Source organism: Balaenoptera musculus, chromosome 16, assembly GCF_009873245.2.
Source record: "Balaenoptera musculus isolate JJ_BM4_2016_0621 chromosome 16, mBalMus1.pri.v3, whole genome shotgun sequence".
Taxonomy (NCBI): Eukaryota; Metazoa; Chordata; class Mammalia; order Artiodactyla; family Balaenopteridae; genus Balaenoptera; species Balaenoptera musculus.
In genome coordinates, this window is record NC_045800.1 from 28,072,837 (window position 1) to 28,088,557 (window position 15,721).

General features: G+C 52.7%; 1 protein-coding gene across 10 annotated transcripts in view; it reads right to left on the reverse strand.

Annotated features, from left to right (window-relative positions):
• The window catches only part of PAX2 (paired box 2), a 90,390-nt gene that overhangs the window by 61,929 nt on the left and 12,740 nt on the right, over nt 1–15,721 (reverse strand). For 7 of the 10 annotated variants that reach the window (XM_036827702.1, XM_036827696.1, XM_036827699.1 and 4 more), the window contains 2 exons: nt 13,958–14,126; nt 13,026–13,223 (listed from right to left, as the gene is read on the reverse strand). In XM_036827702.1, coding sequence (XP_036683597.1) covers nt 13,026–13,223; nt 13,958–14,126 — 367 coding nt within the window. The remainder of the gene's footprint in view (nt 1–13,025; nt 13,224–13,957; nt 14,127–15,721) is intronic. The other 3 variants (XM_036827700.1, XM_036827693.1, XM_036827695.1) reach the window with 1 other exon arrangement.

Here is a 15,721-nt window from a genome sequence, read left to right on the forward strand (position 1 = left end):
GCCCCCTTCCTAAATCCAGCTGGGCTCACAGTGGACCATAATTCTCACTGGCATTCATGATACACAGTTCTGTTCACAGAGTATCCTTTTGGCTCCTCGAGCTTTTTTATTTAAAAGATTTCAGTGTTTATGCACGCACAAGCCAGAACTCACGTACACTGGCAGACACATAACTTGATTATTACTACCGCCATAATAATAACTAACATTTATTGAGCACTTGATATCTGCCAGGTTTATGCAGAATAACTCATTCAACCTTCATGAGAACCTATGACAGAGCTCTAGCTACATGATTATCCCCATATTAGATTAGAGTAAGGAAACTGAGGTCCAGAGAAGATATGAGATTTACCCACAACCACATAGCCAGTGAGTGGGGAAGCTAGATTCAAACTCTGGCAATCACTTCCCAGAGCCCACTTTCTTATGTTTTCTATGCCACACAGGTTTATGTCTGGCACATAGTAGGTGCTCAGCAAAGGTTTTCTGAATGGATGAATGAAAGAATAAATGAAGGACACACCATATCTATTAAGAACACTGATATTTCCTTAAGATAGCAAAGTGTGTTCCCTTATGAAGCCAGGCCTATGGGATAGCTTAAGCTTTCTTTGGACAAAGTGATTTGCCCTCCCAACCAACTTTCTGGGGAAAGAGTCTATCAGCCATGCTTGCTCAGATACTAAGTGCTCCCAACCACCAGCTCTCCACTTGACTTTCAGGCCAAGCCCAGCCACCCTTCAAACCAGAAATGAGACCCAAATACATCAAAGATGCTTTCTAACCACAACATTTTGTTGCCTAGAATATTTCCCTCTGAAAATGGGTGTCTCCCAATGAAATGAAACACCAATGAAATGAAAACAGGAGTTGGTTTTGTGCCTGGATAAAAACTAAGAAATTCAATCAATAATGTGGACATCTCTAAATCCCCAGATATTTGGCATCATATTGATAATCTTTAGAGATGATTGACTGAAGGTTTGGGTTTTCATCCAGATGTTTGGGAGTTGCCACAGTCATTAACCTGTTTGTCAGCAAGTGCTCATGCATCTCCAAGAGACCTAAGTGAACACTAAAGAGGAAAAGAATAACCCAGAATAAAACAGACTAAAGAGGACAGGGGTAGCAGCTATTTGACAAAACTAGTCAAGCAGACTCTGTTCTGGGAATGGGTTGCTGCCTTGGAGATTCATTAGAACGTGGATCCAGCTCACAAGAGACTCATGTGCTCAAAGACCTTTAAAAACCGCATAAGGCTGTATCCTTGGCTGTCTACAGAACCCTACCCCATCAGATAGCAGTGTGGCAGAGCTGTTGGATCAGTCCCAGCACCCAGCACAGAGAGCTCACATTGTGGTCAATCCACCTTCATACCCACATGGCCTTACCCACTCTCCGGATGCCTCATGCCTGTGTGCGTAGTATGTCTACGCATTGTCAGTCCAAGCCGTAGATTTTTTTTTTTTTTTTTTTTTTTAAACAGCTTGTTTTTATTATCTGGCTTTTTTTTTTTTTTAAGTATTTGTTTATTTATTTATTTATGGCTGTGTTGGGTCTTCGTTTCTGTGCGAGGGCTTTCTCTAGTTGTGGCAAGCGGGGGCCACTCGTCATCGCGGTGCGCGGGCCTCTCACTATCGCGGCCTCTCCAGACGCGCAGGCTCAGTAACTGTGGCTCATGGGCCCAGCTGCTCCGCGGCACGTGGGATCTTCCCAGACCAGGGCTCGAACCCGTGTCCCCTGCATTGGCAGGCAGATTCTCAACCACTGCGCCACCAGGGAAGCCCCAAGCCGTAGATTTTGCGAAGCTTGGCATAAATCTGGTTTGTGCCTTTGTCCATGTACCCTGTTTGTGATTTAGTGCTCTGCCTTTTGTCATCTCTCCTACCTCCATTTTCTTTCCCTCTCTACTTTTTAACGCTATTTACAACTTCCCTAGCCATAGTGCAGCACAGCGATCTTTCAGTGTCTCTACTGATAAACCCAAATGATTTTTCTTGCCCAGGTTTTCTCTCCACTCAGCTTAATTTACGTTTTGGTAAATAGGAACTTTAGATCGTTCCATTCAATAGCATTTAGAGTTACCGCTTTTATCAGAGGGATCACGGCACTAAAGGACTCCCTGCAAGGGACATTTGTTTATTCTCATGAGCGATCGGCGCTCTCTACGTTCGAGAAGGCTGCGTGCGTGCGGGCGTGCATGCACAGCGTCCTCAGTTTGAGCATCTATGCTCCACTGCCCTGTGTCAATGCTGCTTGGCACTGGCAGGAAGAGCCCAGTGAAACCATTATGTGGCCAGCAGCCGACCCTCAAACTGCCGGAGATAAATCCAGGCCCTGGGTCCTCTGTGCTGATGACCACTCGGTTCTTTGAGGAGCAAGCCCACATATGCCTGGCAGGGCTGCTTCTCCAAACTCTCCCTCCCACATCCACCCTTCTTCCCTGAACTGCAGGGGAGGCTTGTGATGACATTACTCACAAGCAAGGTCTGAGGTCCCTTCTCCTAGAGGTGGGAGTTGGAGGAGGAGGGTAGGAAACCAGAACAATGTCTCTCTCTCTATTTCTGGGCCATCTATTGTCTTTTTCTACTTCTTTTCAATTCTTTCCACACCTTCTCCTCTATTTCTAACTCTATTTGACCTTGAACTCTGGCCTCTCCTTTCACACCAGAATGTGTCCCAAGGGGGACAGAACCTCCAAAGAAGCAGTTACCTGGCCTGACAGGCCTGGAGACCAGTAGCCAGGGGGCCAGCCCATCACTCCACTCCTGGAAATAAATCCCATTGTATTTGCATTTTAATTTTCCACATAAACAAAGGCCCAGAGTACTCGCTTGGGCAGCATCACTGGACGAATATAATTAGAAATGAAAAGTTTATAGGGCCCTCTTTAATGCGATTAATGCTCAGTTAACATTTATCACATTCGTATGCTGGAATCGCCTTTTTAAAGCAGCCACTGGCCATGAAATGAATTTCTCTCAACTTTTTTTGTACCCAACCTGGGAGGTCATCTCCTGAGGAGTCTGCACTGCCCTCCCAGCTGTCTTCCTGGGGCCTCTTCCCCCACCCTCACTTCCCTTTAACTTGGCTTTGAAGAGACAAATGTGTGCTGGGATGGGAGGTCAGAGGGTGTGAGAGTGAGGGCGAACACGATTTCTAGGAGGGCTGTACCCTCTGCAAAGAGCTGAGTGGTGAGCCCAGCAGACTGGCTAAAAGACTTCAGAGCCTCTTCCCTAAAGAAAAAAAAAAAAAAGACACCCCTCCCCCCACCTTCCCAACACACACAGCCAGTCCATTTCTGTGGCCAAAAACCAGGCTTCAGGGCTTCCCTGGTGGCGCAGTGGTTGAGAGTCTGCCTGCCAATGCAGGGGACATGGGTTCAAGCCCTGGTCTGGGAAGATCCCACATGCCGCGGAGCAACTGGGCCCGTGAGCCACAACTACTGAGCCTGCGCGTCTGGAGCCTGTGCACCGCGACAGTGAGAGGCCCGCGCACTGCGATGAAGGGTGGCCCCCCCTCGCCACAACTAGAGAAGGCCCTCGCACAGAAACGAAGACCCAACACAGCCAAAAGTAAATAAAATAAATTTAAAAAAAAACAAAAAAAACCACACAAAAAAACCAGGCTTTAGCTGGGGCTGGTCGGTGTCAACCACAGCTGGCTCTTGCTTCTCACCTTCTGTCTTTGGCCATCTCTCTTCTACTCTATTTTCTCCCTCATCCTGGGCTCTCTTAGACTTTCCTTCTCAGGCCCGTGGTGACCAGGGAAAGCAGCCCAAGTCCCAAGTCTGGAGATACCTCCTTTTCTCTGGATCTCCCAGTCCCAGCCCGTGGGAAGGCTGCCTGTCCTGGTGTCAGCTCCTCAGGGAAGCAGAGCGGAGTGGGGGGAACACAATACCTCTTTTGGTCCCTAGAGGAAGGATGGCCTTCCTTATCTTAAATTCTCTTCACTCTTCCTTAATTGGCCTCCTAACCCAAACCAGCTAACCTGAGTAATGATGAGGAGGAGAGAGAGAAAAGAAAGAATAAGGGATGTGGGGAGGGAGGGGAGGTATGCACTCTGCAGATGATAAGAGGAGATAAATAGCTTGACATTTGTCCCTACCTAAATGCACACTCCCTATGAGGACCTCAGCAGACACAAGCCAAGCAGCTGCTGCCAGTTTTCCTAGCAGCATGTCACACACACGCACCACCGCGGCATCGCACACAGCTCTACACCCTCGCCTCTAGCAGAGCAAGCGCACACGTGCCTGCACACAGACTAAACGAATTGGGACCCTCTGTGCACCTGACAGGACCCCCACTCATCCACCCATTGGGACACTGACCATCCATTCAACCTCAGGCTTTCCAGATAACATTTGCTAGCACCCCAAACAGGCGGGCCATCCCAGTGATGGCAGAGGCTTTCATCCTGGGACCAAAAGATGCCTTCAGCCCTCTGAATGGCAAACTACCAGTTTGCCGTTGTTCGCTGGACAAGACGGACGACTTTTAAGAGCTCCCTGTAATGCCAGGGCCATTTAGACAGCTTCCTAGGGCCTGAATGCCAGGCTCAGCCAGATACCAAGAGCCCACACACTCTTCCCAAAACAGAGCCACATGGAGGCTCCACACACAGAGGCACCAACCCCTCTCGGTACCACACATGAGGGGCGGGCACCACCTTGTCCTCTAGAATTAGAACGAAAGGTCACAGGATAAAGGGCAGAATGAGGGCCTCCTCCCTGACCATCTCTGTGGCCTGTCAGGCTAGATGCTGTCCACGAGGCTCCTGGCTGCCTTTGGCTTCCTTCACCAGCCCAGCAAATACCCCGGGGCCACAAGGGAGCATGTGGACCAAGGGGAGCTGCCCCAGTGCTCACTCCCATTTGTTCAAGCTCCAGGGCCCCTGCTGCTCTCCCTTCTCGCCCTCCTGCCCTCTCCAAGTCCTGAGTCCTTCTATTTCCTGACCTGACTGTGTCTACAAAGTGGGTACAATTCCTCTTGCAGCCTGCTGCCCTCACAGCCCTTTCTCCTCCTCCTGCCAGGAGCTGCCAGGAGCCACCCGGCACGTCCTCTGGCTTCCTCTGTTTCTGGATGGCTGCAGAGGGAGCTCACTGCAGAGGAGTGCATGGCAGGCTGAAGGCAGGCAGAGGAGGAAGTCCAGAGCAAAGTGGCCAGAGGCTCCTGGGTGGAGGGGGCTCTAACCTGGAACACCCAGGAAGCGGGGCCCTCCCTCCCTTCCTCTTGGCCTCTCTCCCACTCTCCCTTCTGCCAGGCACCAGGCTTGAGCGACTGCACTGCAGCAGCGCCACATCCACTGCCGGCCTGCCTTGCGGTGCGCTGCCTGGTACGGGTGACCGTGAGCTCCAGGTCTTGCGACTTGACCTCCCATGCCACTTCCTTTGCTCTGCCACCTTTCTCCTCCCTGGCTGGCCTCCCCTTTTCTCCTTAATAACCTTCCGAGAGGCAGCCCCACCAGCCTGCTCTACCAGCCGCCCAGAGCTCTTGCTCCCTGCAACCTTTTCACATGCTCCGTTCCCAGGCAAGCCCGTCCCAGCTCCCAGGCCTCTGCCTTTCACCTCTCAGCCTCATCACCTCCTTCCCCACTCTTCCTCCTCATCCTTACTTTTGTCCTTCCCTTTCCATGTGCATCTCCCCCTCCCCTCCTCTAGCTGTGGGGAGTTACACCTCACCCCCCCACTTCCTTTCCTTGGGGGCTTCTGGACTCAGGGGCTCCAGAAATGTCACATCCCCTGTACCTGCACTGAGATTACTGCTCTGGTCTGAAGCAGAGAGATAAGTTATGGGCAGTTACACAGACCAGGGGTTGCAGACCGCTGGCCCATGAACTGAATCAGGCCCGGAGATGTGTTTTATTTAACCAGCACAGAGTTTTAAAAAACGAAATCTCAGCGCCTCTAGGCTGGGCCTGCGCACTCCAGCTCCTGTTTGTTCAGTTCTCACCACCTCTGTCTCAGCATCGTAGGTTCTCCTGCTGACCTTCCCCGCCGGGGTCCTGGAGGCCTCTGTGCTCACGACCCCTGCAGCCACACGGCAGCTCCACTAACACATTCTTGCCAGACTGGACTTTGGGGCACTACTTTCCTCCCCCTACAGCCTACAACAAACCCGAACCTCTCTACAATGCCAACGACTCTGCCTCTCTCTCTCTCACATGAAAAACACAAAATATCTTCTTATCATATTATCTCTCAAAAACTGAAAGAAAGAGTCCAGTTATTTTTGTGGTTGGTGAGGATGAGCTACAAGAGGACCCTGGCTCCATGGCCTCTCCCATCTCCCTCCTACATGACTTCCCCTCCTACCTGAGAGTTCCCAGGTCTACACAAGGCCTTGCTTCTTCTTTTCCAGTCCCAGGTCATCCTCTTCTGGTTTCCTACACCCTCAACAGCTCCCCTATGCCCAGCCCTCCCCAGGAGACCGCAGGCATCTGCCTCTGCCATCATGCTCTACTTGGTCTGGTGTCCAAGCCTTCTCTAGTTCCCAGTTATGTGTTCCTTGCACCCAGCTTCTTCCTTATTTCCCTGGCACCTGGATTACTGGGGAAGGATTTGGAGACTGGGCCTGGGGCCGTTGGGAGAGCTCTGACAACGACCGTGTCCCAGTGCTGCTGACATGCCTCCTGCTGGGGGACCCGCAGGTCCCTTGGTGGGCCACTGCACCGTAACTCTGCAGGAAGGGGGTGCACCAGGAAGGGCATCTTCTTGGCTGCTTATGCAGTTGGTCCCTAACTAGTTCTGCCAACGGGGCTGGGACTCAAGTGTCAAACTGAAGATGGACAGTGGATCACACAGCTCTCTATCACAAAGGTGGCATCGCTGCAGCAAAGCCCCTCTTATTGGGGCCTAACTAGACTATGGAGTGTTACAGTGCAAATAAAAATTGAAGAAAAATTTGGCCCCAATTTTCCCAAATTATGAAATGAGAAATCTTCAACCCAGCCCTATTATTGCTGCCCAAGGGTCCAATGACTGCCTCACTGATTGGCCTGATGGTCCCAAGGACAAGGTGTCCAGCCTTTGTCTGTGACTGCAGGTCTTCCTCTTTTTCCTCCTCTTGGCCTCAGAGCCCATTTACCTAAGAGCAGACACAGGTAGGCACAAACACACACAAATCCACACACCCTGAAGATATCAATCTCTGTGCCCACAAACCATCATGAATACATTCAAGCTGCACCTTTACAGCACCAAAACAAATAACTTGCTCAACAGCAGAAAAACATTTCAACCCAGTAGTTTAGTGGTAGACAGATAAACCCACAGCGATTTAATTTTCCACCCGTTTAATATTTTACTTGTTATTAGGGCATTGGTTGTGAGACACTGTTTCCCACTCCTCAGATTTATCAGGGGCCCTTCTCTCTTCTCTAGCCTCACCCACATGGCTGGGTGAGCAGCACGGGGCATAGCTTCCCCTGCCTGAACCTGAACTCTGAATGCAAGAAACTTGCCCTGCGAGAATCTGACCTGGGGGTGGGGGGGCTGAGATGAAACAGCAGGGATTCAGAGAAGTGGCAGGCCACGTTCACACCCTTTACTGCATTCTTTTAAAGAACAGGAAGTGAGAAAGGAATTCTTTCCAGCATACAGTTTCCTCTTAATATAAGAATTCCAACTCCAGGCAGCAACAAGGAAGGGCCAAGGACGGACCTGAACTTTAAGAGGCAAAGTTGCAGAGTAGCTGGAGCTGAAGATCTAGGGAGCTGGGGGCAGACAATGGAGCCCCTGGTTTAAGGCGCTCCTTTGTGGGCTCAGAGGGAGCCCCCTTTTCAGCGTGCAGGCTCTGGTGTAGGGGGGTTTGGTTCATCTTCTGCACCAGTTACTACTATCGCTATTCTTTCTATGAAAGCATAATATTCTTGTCCACAACACACACCATCACATATACAACCACACTATCCCATGGGTACTGGAACAAGCCCACTTCCCAACTGCTCCCTACCACCCCAACTTCCAACGGTGCCTCTGGTCCCCTGGATCTACTTTGCACAATAATTCCCACCTTGTGCCAATATGCACACAAAGCCATTGCCCCATCTCCCCCCCCTCCCCAATATTCTCTTCTCCAGGCACCCCGTTTCCCTTCTCTAGGGGCTGCTCCTGCCTGGCCCCATCTCCACTTGGTTAATTCCCCCCGTGGCCCCTGTATTGAACTGTTGTGTTGTCCATTTCCCTGTGACAAGGGCTCTGGTTACAGAGTTATTGATTGGTTTTCATGCAGACAAATGGGCCCTTCCCGAGCTCCCATCGAAATCCCTGGCTGTATGGGCTGATTGTTGCCTCTCGGGGTGTAGGATTGCACTGGAGACCACCCTCCACGCAACCTCCTTTGCCCAGACTGTGGACGGTAATAAACGGAGGCAGCCTGAGCGATAATAAAAGCAATTGAGTAGGTTACCTGTGCAGATACAAGATTTATGCCTCTTCATATTTGATGTGATTGTTTTATTGAGTTCTCAGAATAGTTGGACACTATTTATTTATTTAGGGTTTTCCCCCTCTCGTTTCCTCTTTGCAACACCCTCCAAAACCCACCTGGAGCTTTCGTTAGGGACAACCCCTCCTGCCTTCCTCTTTCCTAGAGTTGCCAGTGGAGGTAAGAACTCAGGGCAACCAGCCATTGCTCTCACCTGAAAGCCATTTTGTGGCCTGCCCACCCACTCGGAGCCTGCCCGCAGGGAAACAGACCAATACAACTGTTGGCCAAGAAGTCTAAAATAACTAAGGGAACAAAAATGGCTTTTCAGGGGGACAAGTCCAGCTCATTTTAAGAAATAAGAAGGCCAGCAGTCATGACTATTTCACACATTCTAATGATGGGTGGCCTCAGCAGCAGGAGATGCTCTCTGGGGAAGGACAGGTGAGCAAGGCTTTTCAGACAGAAACTGGCATGTCTGTCCACGATAGGTGGTCCGATCCAGTAGGCCCAGGGCCACAGAAAGCAAGTTCTCTATCCTTACTTTTCCCTTTCCTCTATGGGGAGAAGTCTTCTTCTTAACCCAACAACTTGCCTTGGCTCTTTGCCACTAGACCAACAGCCCTGACCACCAAACAACTGCAAGGGTATGGAGATGGGCAGGCAATGCTGCCTCTCTGGCTCAGCTTTGTGCCAAGCCAGGTCCAAGAGTCAAATGTGCAATGTTCTAGAACCTGTGTCTGAGAAAGAGACACAGACCCCCGCCCTGAACATGTCTTCAGCATTCCCTTGGCTGGGATGAGTGGCTCCCAGCTTACTTGGAAAGGCCTTTGAATGAACAGCTAGGCCACTGTCACCCCAGTGCCAGATTTCCAACGAAGACCTGCAGATGACACGAGACGGAACTGTTTAACAGCCCTGGGGCTGGCGCCTTCTTGAAGCCAGTGCTGCCACTGCTAGGAGAGTAAATATGCTCACTTAGAGCCCAACAGGCTAAGAGAGAGTGTGGGTAGCAGGTGATGGGGGGGGGCGGAAATTGACTCTGGGAGGGTCCACTCCAAGGATCTAGGAGCTGAGAGTGCCTTGATCCCAAAGAGTATAGGGCAGTCTGAAAAAGTTAGGAGAGCGAGGGCCTCCTTGTCAGCTCAGTCCAAGACAGTGCCCTCAGGGGATCTTCAGTAACCCTAGACTCTATCTGGAGTTTGCGCCTGTGCCTTCAAAGGAGCTATATTCCCTACTCAGAGCAACAGCCAAACCTGAAGACTCTGGCATATAATCAGGAAAATCCTTCCTGCCCAGCCAATTGCTCAGCAACGTAACTAGGTGGCTGTTTCCCTTTCAGCAGCTTGGATCTCCCTCCATCTCCTCCCCCCTCCGGGCCATTTCCCACACCAGGTTTCAATCTCAAGTCACCTGTTTATAAACACCCGCCCTCTACAGCAGTGGTGTACAAGCTGAAGAGCTGCAACTCCACGCTCAGCGATTGGTAACCCAATATTGAGAGTTATTCAAATAAATTCCACATGCTAAGCAATCTAGTCAACCCTCCGGATTTTTGACGGTGGTCTCTGGGGATGAGGGTGAGGTTGGGAGGCCTCTCTGACCTACTCCATTGGCTCAGAGAGGTATTTCTATGAGGATTTGCCAATGGAGAATGGGGGCTGGATGTCCAAGCCTTTATTGTGACAGGATCAGAAGAAGCCCAAACCATTTTTAAAGCACGAAAAGCAATTTAGTTTATAACCATAACAGTATATTTCAAGTGTGGCAACAGCATCTGTTTTGGGGAGAAGATGAAAACCCTCATGATTTGGCTCAGGTGGATAAGCATGTGTGGATTTCCTTTCTTGCCAACAGCCAGCACAGGCACATTCTTACCATGAGGGTTATAAAGTACCCAACACAAGTGGGCACCTCACCAACAGTAAAGTGCTAAACTCAAGAACCACCCGGTCCCCAATGCGTCACACTTTCTACACAGAGGAAAATCTGTAGGCTCTTCCTACAGCAAGTGAGATTTCACAAAGTTCGTGGCGTCAGCAGCGCCAGCAGAAATCCCGCTTTTAGCAGGTTTTAGGGTTGAAGTAACGCATCTCAGATAAACCCTCCCCTTCAGAGCAAAGCACCTAGAGGGATGACGCTACGGGCATAGGCCCAGATGCACCCCTCCAGTCCTGACTCGGCAGCACACTGGGAAGCCCCCAGAATTCTTTCCAAAGTATGAGTCACGGTAGGATTCTGTCCCAAAGCAAAACCAAGAATACCCTGACTGTGCCTTGTTGACAAAGCAAGCCAGGAAGCCTAGCTGCAGACCCAGGGCTGGCTGCCCATGCTGCCGGTGGCTTCCCCGTTCTTCTCCTCCCACTCCCTTGCCATCTCCAGCAACACCTGTCCACAGATGGCTATTTTCCCACACCCAAAGGTAGCCTCCGTGCCCCTCAGGTGATAGGGCTCCGTGTTGAGAAAATTCTGCTGCTGTCAGAGCTGTCAAGCTGAAGCCGTTCTTTCTCCCACTCTCATCCCACTAGCAGCTCACTCTTCTACTTTCTCCCAGTTCTGGTGACTGCACCTCAAGGCCTCTGGAGCTTGATCCTGGGGTCACATGTCCCCTGCTCTCCGTGGCTTTTCAGGATGAGAGTATTCCCAAATTTTGTATAAGCCAGCTTCCCAAAACATCTCGGCCAGTGAGGGGGTATATGTTGGGGAGAGTGGGGAGAAGGGGTGCTAGACAGGGTGCTAGGCAAGGGGTGCTGCCACCACACCTGCCTTGATTGCTCCAATCCTCCACACATCAAGAGAAGCACATTGCCTTGACCGAACATATCCTGGGTTCCTCCCCTGGCTTGCAAATCCTATCACAACAACAAGATTTCTACCAAATGTTCTCCAGAACACCAGCACCCAGTCCCAGCAACATTGCTCCTCAGCAGGGCTGCTCTCCTCCCAAGACCTCGGTTCCAACTCACTCCCAAGACCAGTAGCCAGCCTAGAGGTTGAGAGGAGACAATGCTTCGTCCCCTTCGCATCCCTCACCGCCACTCCTGCCCCAGCCCCAAAGCTTCCCCAGCCTCCTCCTCTGGCTTTTAAATGCAAAAGACTCATTCCTCTCCCAAACCACCAGGAGAATTTCTCCAGCTCCTTTGGAAGGTATCTGAATGTCAAACCGCTATGCTCTCAATACCTAGCTGAGCCAGGCCCAGGGAGCTGGAGAATTTTCGGAGGGTGTATAATTAGCTGATCAGTATTATGTTACCCTGTTCATAACTGAATAACCATTTTAATACAGATGGCACACACTGGGATAATTTCTGGGGTCGCCTCGCAGTACGTTACAGCACGAGTGTGGCAGAGGGAATCTTCTTTAGCCAAGGTACATTCTACCAGTTAATTTTACCTGCTGTTTTCAGGATGATTTGGGATAATTCCATTTCATTTGCAAAATATTAAAAAAAAACCCTTGATACGTAATGCCAGTTTCAGAAAAAGGCACCAGCTGAATTATTAGTTGTCCTGATAATGAGCCTATGAAGAGTGTAAAGAAAAACAAGGGTATGAAACCCTCAGCCTTCTTCTCGTTTGGGGTGTTGCCCTACAATGCGCGGGGCGGGGGTAGAAAAGCTGGCCAAGGCTGTCTGGAATTGCACAGGGTCTCCGCTGACATCAGGTTGTACAGTTCTGTGATGGGAAAGCCATCTTGGGTTCCCATGTCCAAGTGCTCTTGTTATGTGCTGTACCTGCCACATGTGTACACTGGCCGGGGGTGGGGGGTACGTACATGGAGTGTGCACGGGTCGCAGAGAGCACACTGGAGTGGCTCGGAGATTGGGAGACTATCTTGTGCTACTATATGTCGAGCTGAATCCAGCCTGAGTTGTCCCCCTGTGCCTGAGCCTGTCATCAGTGCAGGCTTAGGCCTGGACATAGGTACTCTAGGTGGCTGGAGGCATCTCCTAAGGTTCAGTCTCAGGGTCCAGAGTTCTCCCTCCTGACCTGGCATCCCACTCCTGGTCTAGCTCCTCTACTCCCTGCCAATGGCTGGCTGGTGGTTGGCGTTTGCTCTGCAGGCCTGGATACTGGTGGTAATAGGCTGGAAATTTGTGAGGAGCTGGCTAGCAAGGCCTGGGCTCCCGGGAGGCCAGCTTTGTGGGAGTCAGCAGGGATGGCGGGGCAGCCAGGACAGGCGGCTGCCCCTGCCGAAGGGAGCATGCCTTTAGAAAGGGAAGTCTGTTTGGAGGCGATGAATACACACTGGTCATTTTAAAGGCTTCGGTTGTGGGCTGTGATTGTCTCTAGATACCGAGGCGCGTAATCTTGGAGTCTTAATTACCACAAACACTTGGATTCATTTCCAGGACGCCAGCGGGAGAAGCCTGGCAGGGAATACCCAGCCCTGAGCTGGAGACAGCCTTGTCTGTCTGTCTATCTCTCTGCCTCCCAGGTCCCCTCTCCCTGCCCAAAGGACCTGGGAGCTGGGAGCAGGAGCAAGGGCAGGCAGAGGCCGAAGAAAGAACCGAGACCGGTGCTGGGGGAAGCCCTGGTTGGCAGGAGCTGGGAGCTGGAGCCCCACCCTGCAGCCCGGCGTGGCTTGCTCACCTGTTGATGGAAGAGACGCTGGGCACTGTGTCGTTGTCACAGATGCCCTCCGCCAGGAGCCGGTCCCGGATCTCCCAGGCGAACATAGTAGGATTCTGTCGTTTGTATTCAGCAATCTTGTCCACAACTTTGGGTGTTGCCACTTTGGGCTTGGAGCCGCCGATCACTCCGGGCTTGATGCTGCCAGTCTCGTAGTACCTGCGCCGGGAAGACCGGCGGGGTCAGCGAGAAGCGGGTGGTGGCAGGGACAGGGGGCTGCAGGCGCCGGAGCCGCTGAGCCACTCTCCTGCCTGAGGCAGTGGCACGGAGGGAAAAGGCCCAGAGTGTCTGAACCGGCTTCCAGAGTCCACTTGGCTAGGGCAGGGACACAGTGGAGGATGAGGGGAGGGACACCAGGGACGCTCCCTCCCTGGAGGTGGCCATACCAAAGGCTGCACACACAGCAGCTGGAATCCATGCCCCTGGGAGTGGAAGCCTGGCCCCTCATTTGGGAAGAGCAGGAGGAACAGCACTTGGAGGCCTCCAGACCTTTCCCACAGAGCACAGGGACCCTATGGGAACCAGGACCAACCTTCTACCTCCTCAAGCTGATTTTTCTCTTCTCGGGGACCCATTTTTACCTTCTACCCTATTCCTCCAACCCTCCCTTCCAAAGGGAAGAGCTGTCTTTCCGTTTCTGAAGACTGGAATCAGGCTATCTCCCAGGAGCGGGGCAGGTGCTGGATGGCCCTGCTCCACCCTCGCTTCTGGGGCCACAGTCACCACCTGAGTGCCCTCTCCAAAAGGAGCAGCTCTCCAGATAGCCCCAGTCAGGGACCTCCCTCTCCCACTGGCGACCTCGACTTTTAGCCAAGCCCTCGGCTGGAGACCCAGGGCTATCCAAACGGGGAAGGAGACAGGGCATCTCCCAGGGGCAGCTCCGAGGCTCTCACCTGCCCAGGATTTTGCTGACACAGCCGTGGCTGACCCGCAGCTGCCGGGAGATGTCGCAGGGCCGCACACCCTGGTGGGCCAGCTCCACGATGCGCTGCCTCACCACGTCGGGCAGGGGCCTGCCATTCACAAACACCCCCCCAAGCTGGTTCACACCCCCGTGCCCTGCTGGGGAGAGACAAGAAAAAAAAACAACACCCCACACACAGCAGGGACCGGCCATTAGTCAGGGTCCGCGACCCAGGACGTGCAAAGGGAGCAGGCAGGGCGGAAGGGCATGTTCCCGGACTCGCGGGAGAACGAAGGCCGCCGACCACAATGCAGAGGATTAGGGACTGGAATCTGCGGAGCTGCAGAAACGCGGAAGCGCAGATGCTGGGCGGAGGGCAGGGAAAGAACGCGGCTCTAAGACCGGTGCGACGCCAGGGAGAAAGTGAGGGAAGGAATGGGGAAGCGGGGCGAGAGGGAAAAAAAGGGAAGAGGGGGAGAAAAACAGCACAGTGGGAATTAATGCCAGCAGGAAAGAATGTAGAGAAGAGAGGACAGGAAGGGCCGGGCGGAGGACGGAACCCAGAGCGGTGCGAAATCCCGCCTGAGCCGCAGGCAAGAGGGAGTTGTAGGAGCCTGCTTGGAGGCTGATGATTCTGGGGTGTTTGGTCCGGTTGACTCTGTACATAAGGACTCCAAGCACAGAGAGGGCCTAAGTCCCTGACATCCCCCCCTTTTGCTCCCTACCTCTTTCCTTGTATTTATTTTTTAATTGGAGTTAGAGTTTTCCTGCCTCTTTCCCTGTGTTTTTGTTTTGTTTTCTGATGGGGAGCTTTTCTTTCCTTTATGTTTTCTATCTTTAGATATTTGGGGAGCCATATTTCCCCTTCGCCTCTGTAGTGTTTAAAGTTCAAAGAAAGCCAACTGGAGGAGGAAAGGCTGAAGAGGCAGGGGCCCAGAATCTGCTGCGCTCGGAGATGGGGAGGCAGTGGAGAGCCGCAAGGTGCCGGGGTAGCAGCCACAGAACGCAGACTGCTTGGGTTCGTTCGCCTGCCGCGCTGCGCTAGGCTTCTGGCCCACGGCCTCGCTCAGGACGCACGGTACAGGTCGCCCAGGCAGGCTGAAGGCGCGCGGGGCACCCTGTGCAGCCAGCCCGAGCCAGCCCACGTCCATCTGACCTTTTAGACCTCCGCAGCCACTCAGGAAACCGGGCAGCAACGGCGTTTGCTCTCCTGGGCAAGAGGAGGGTGCTGGGTCTCCAACCTGACTCCAGCGCAGGCTCCCAACCTCGGAGCCGAGGTGGTCGCCGGATGCCAGGCCTGAGGACGCTGCCTGGCGCCCCATTCTCCCTGGCTGACAGCAGTCTAGAAATCCTGCACCCAAAGCTATCAACCCGCAGCCGCAGTTACTGAGCAATCCAACCGCAGAGAGTTCTAGCGGCAGAGTCCGACCTGACCGGGCCAGCAACCTGCAGTCCCTGTCCTGCTAGCCTCAGGCGACTTTCGGAGAAAGCGGGGACATCTGCACCCGACTCGCTTCTCTCCGGTTCCCTTCTGGGGGACCGAGAATAGGGGCCGGCGAAACCCCTGGGGAGAGGCCTCTGATCTAGAGGCTGGGGGAGGCCGGAGCCTCTTATTCTACCCCTCATCCATGCTAGGCTCCCTACCTCTAGCCCCGCTCCTCACCCCTCCCCTCCCTCCAAACCCGACCATCAATAATTTAGGCCCCGGGAGAACTCGCGTTACCGGTATGAAAAGGCGGCAGCTGCGGGCAGA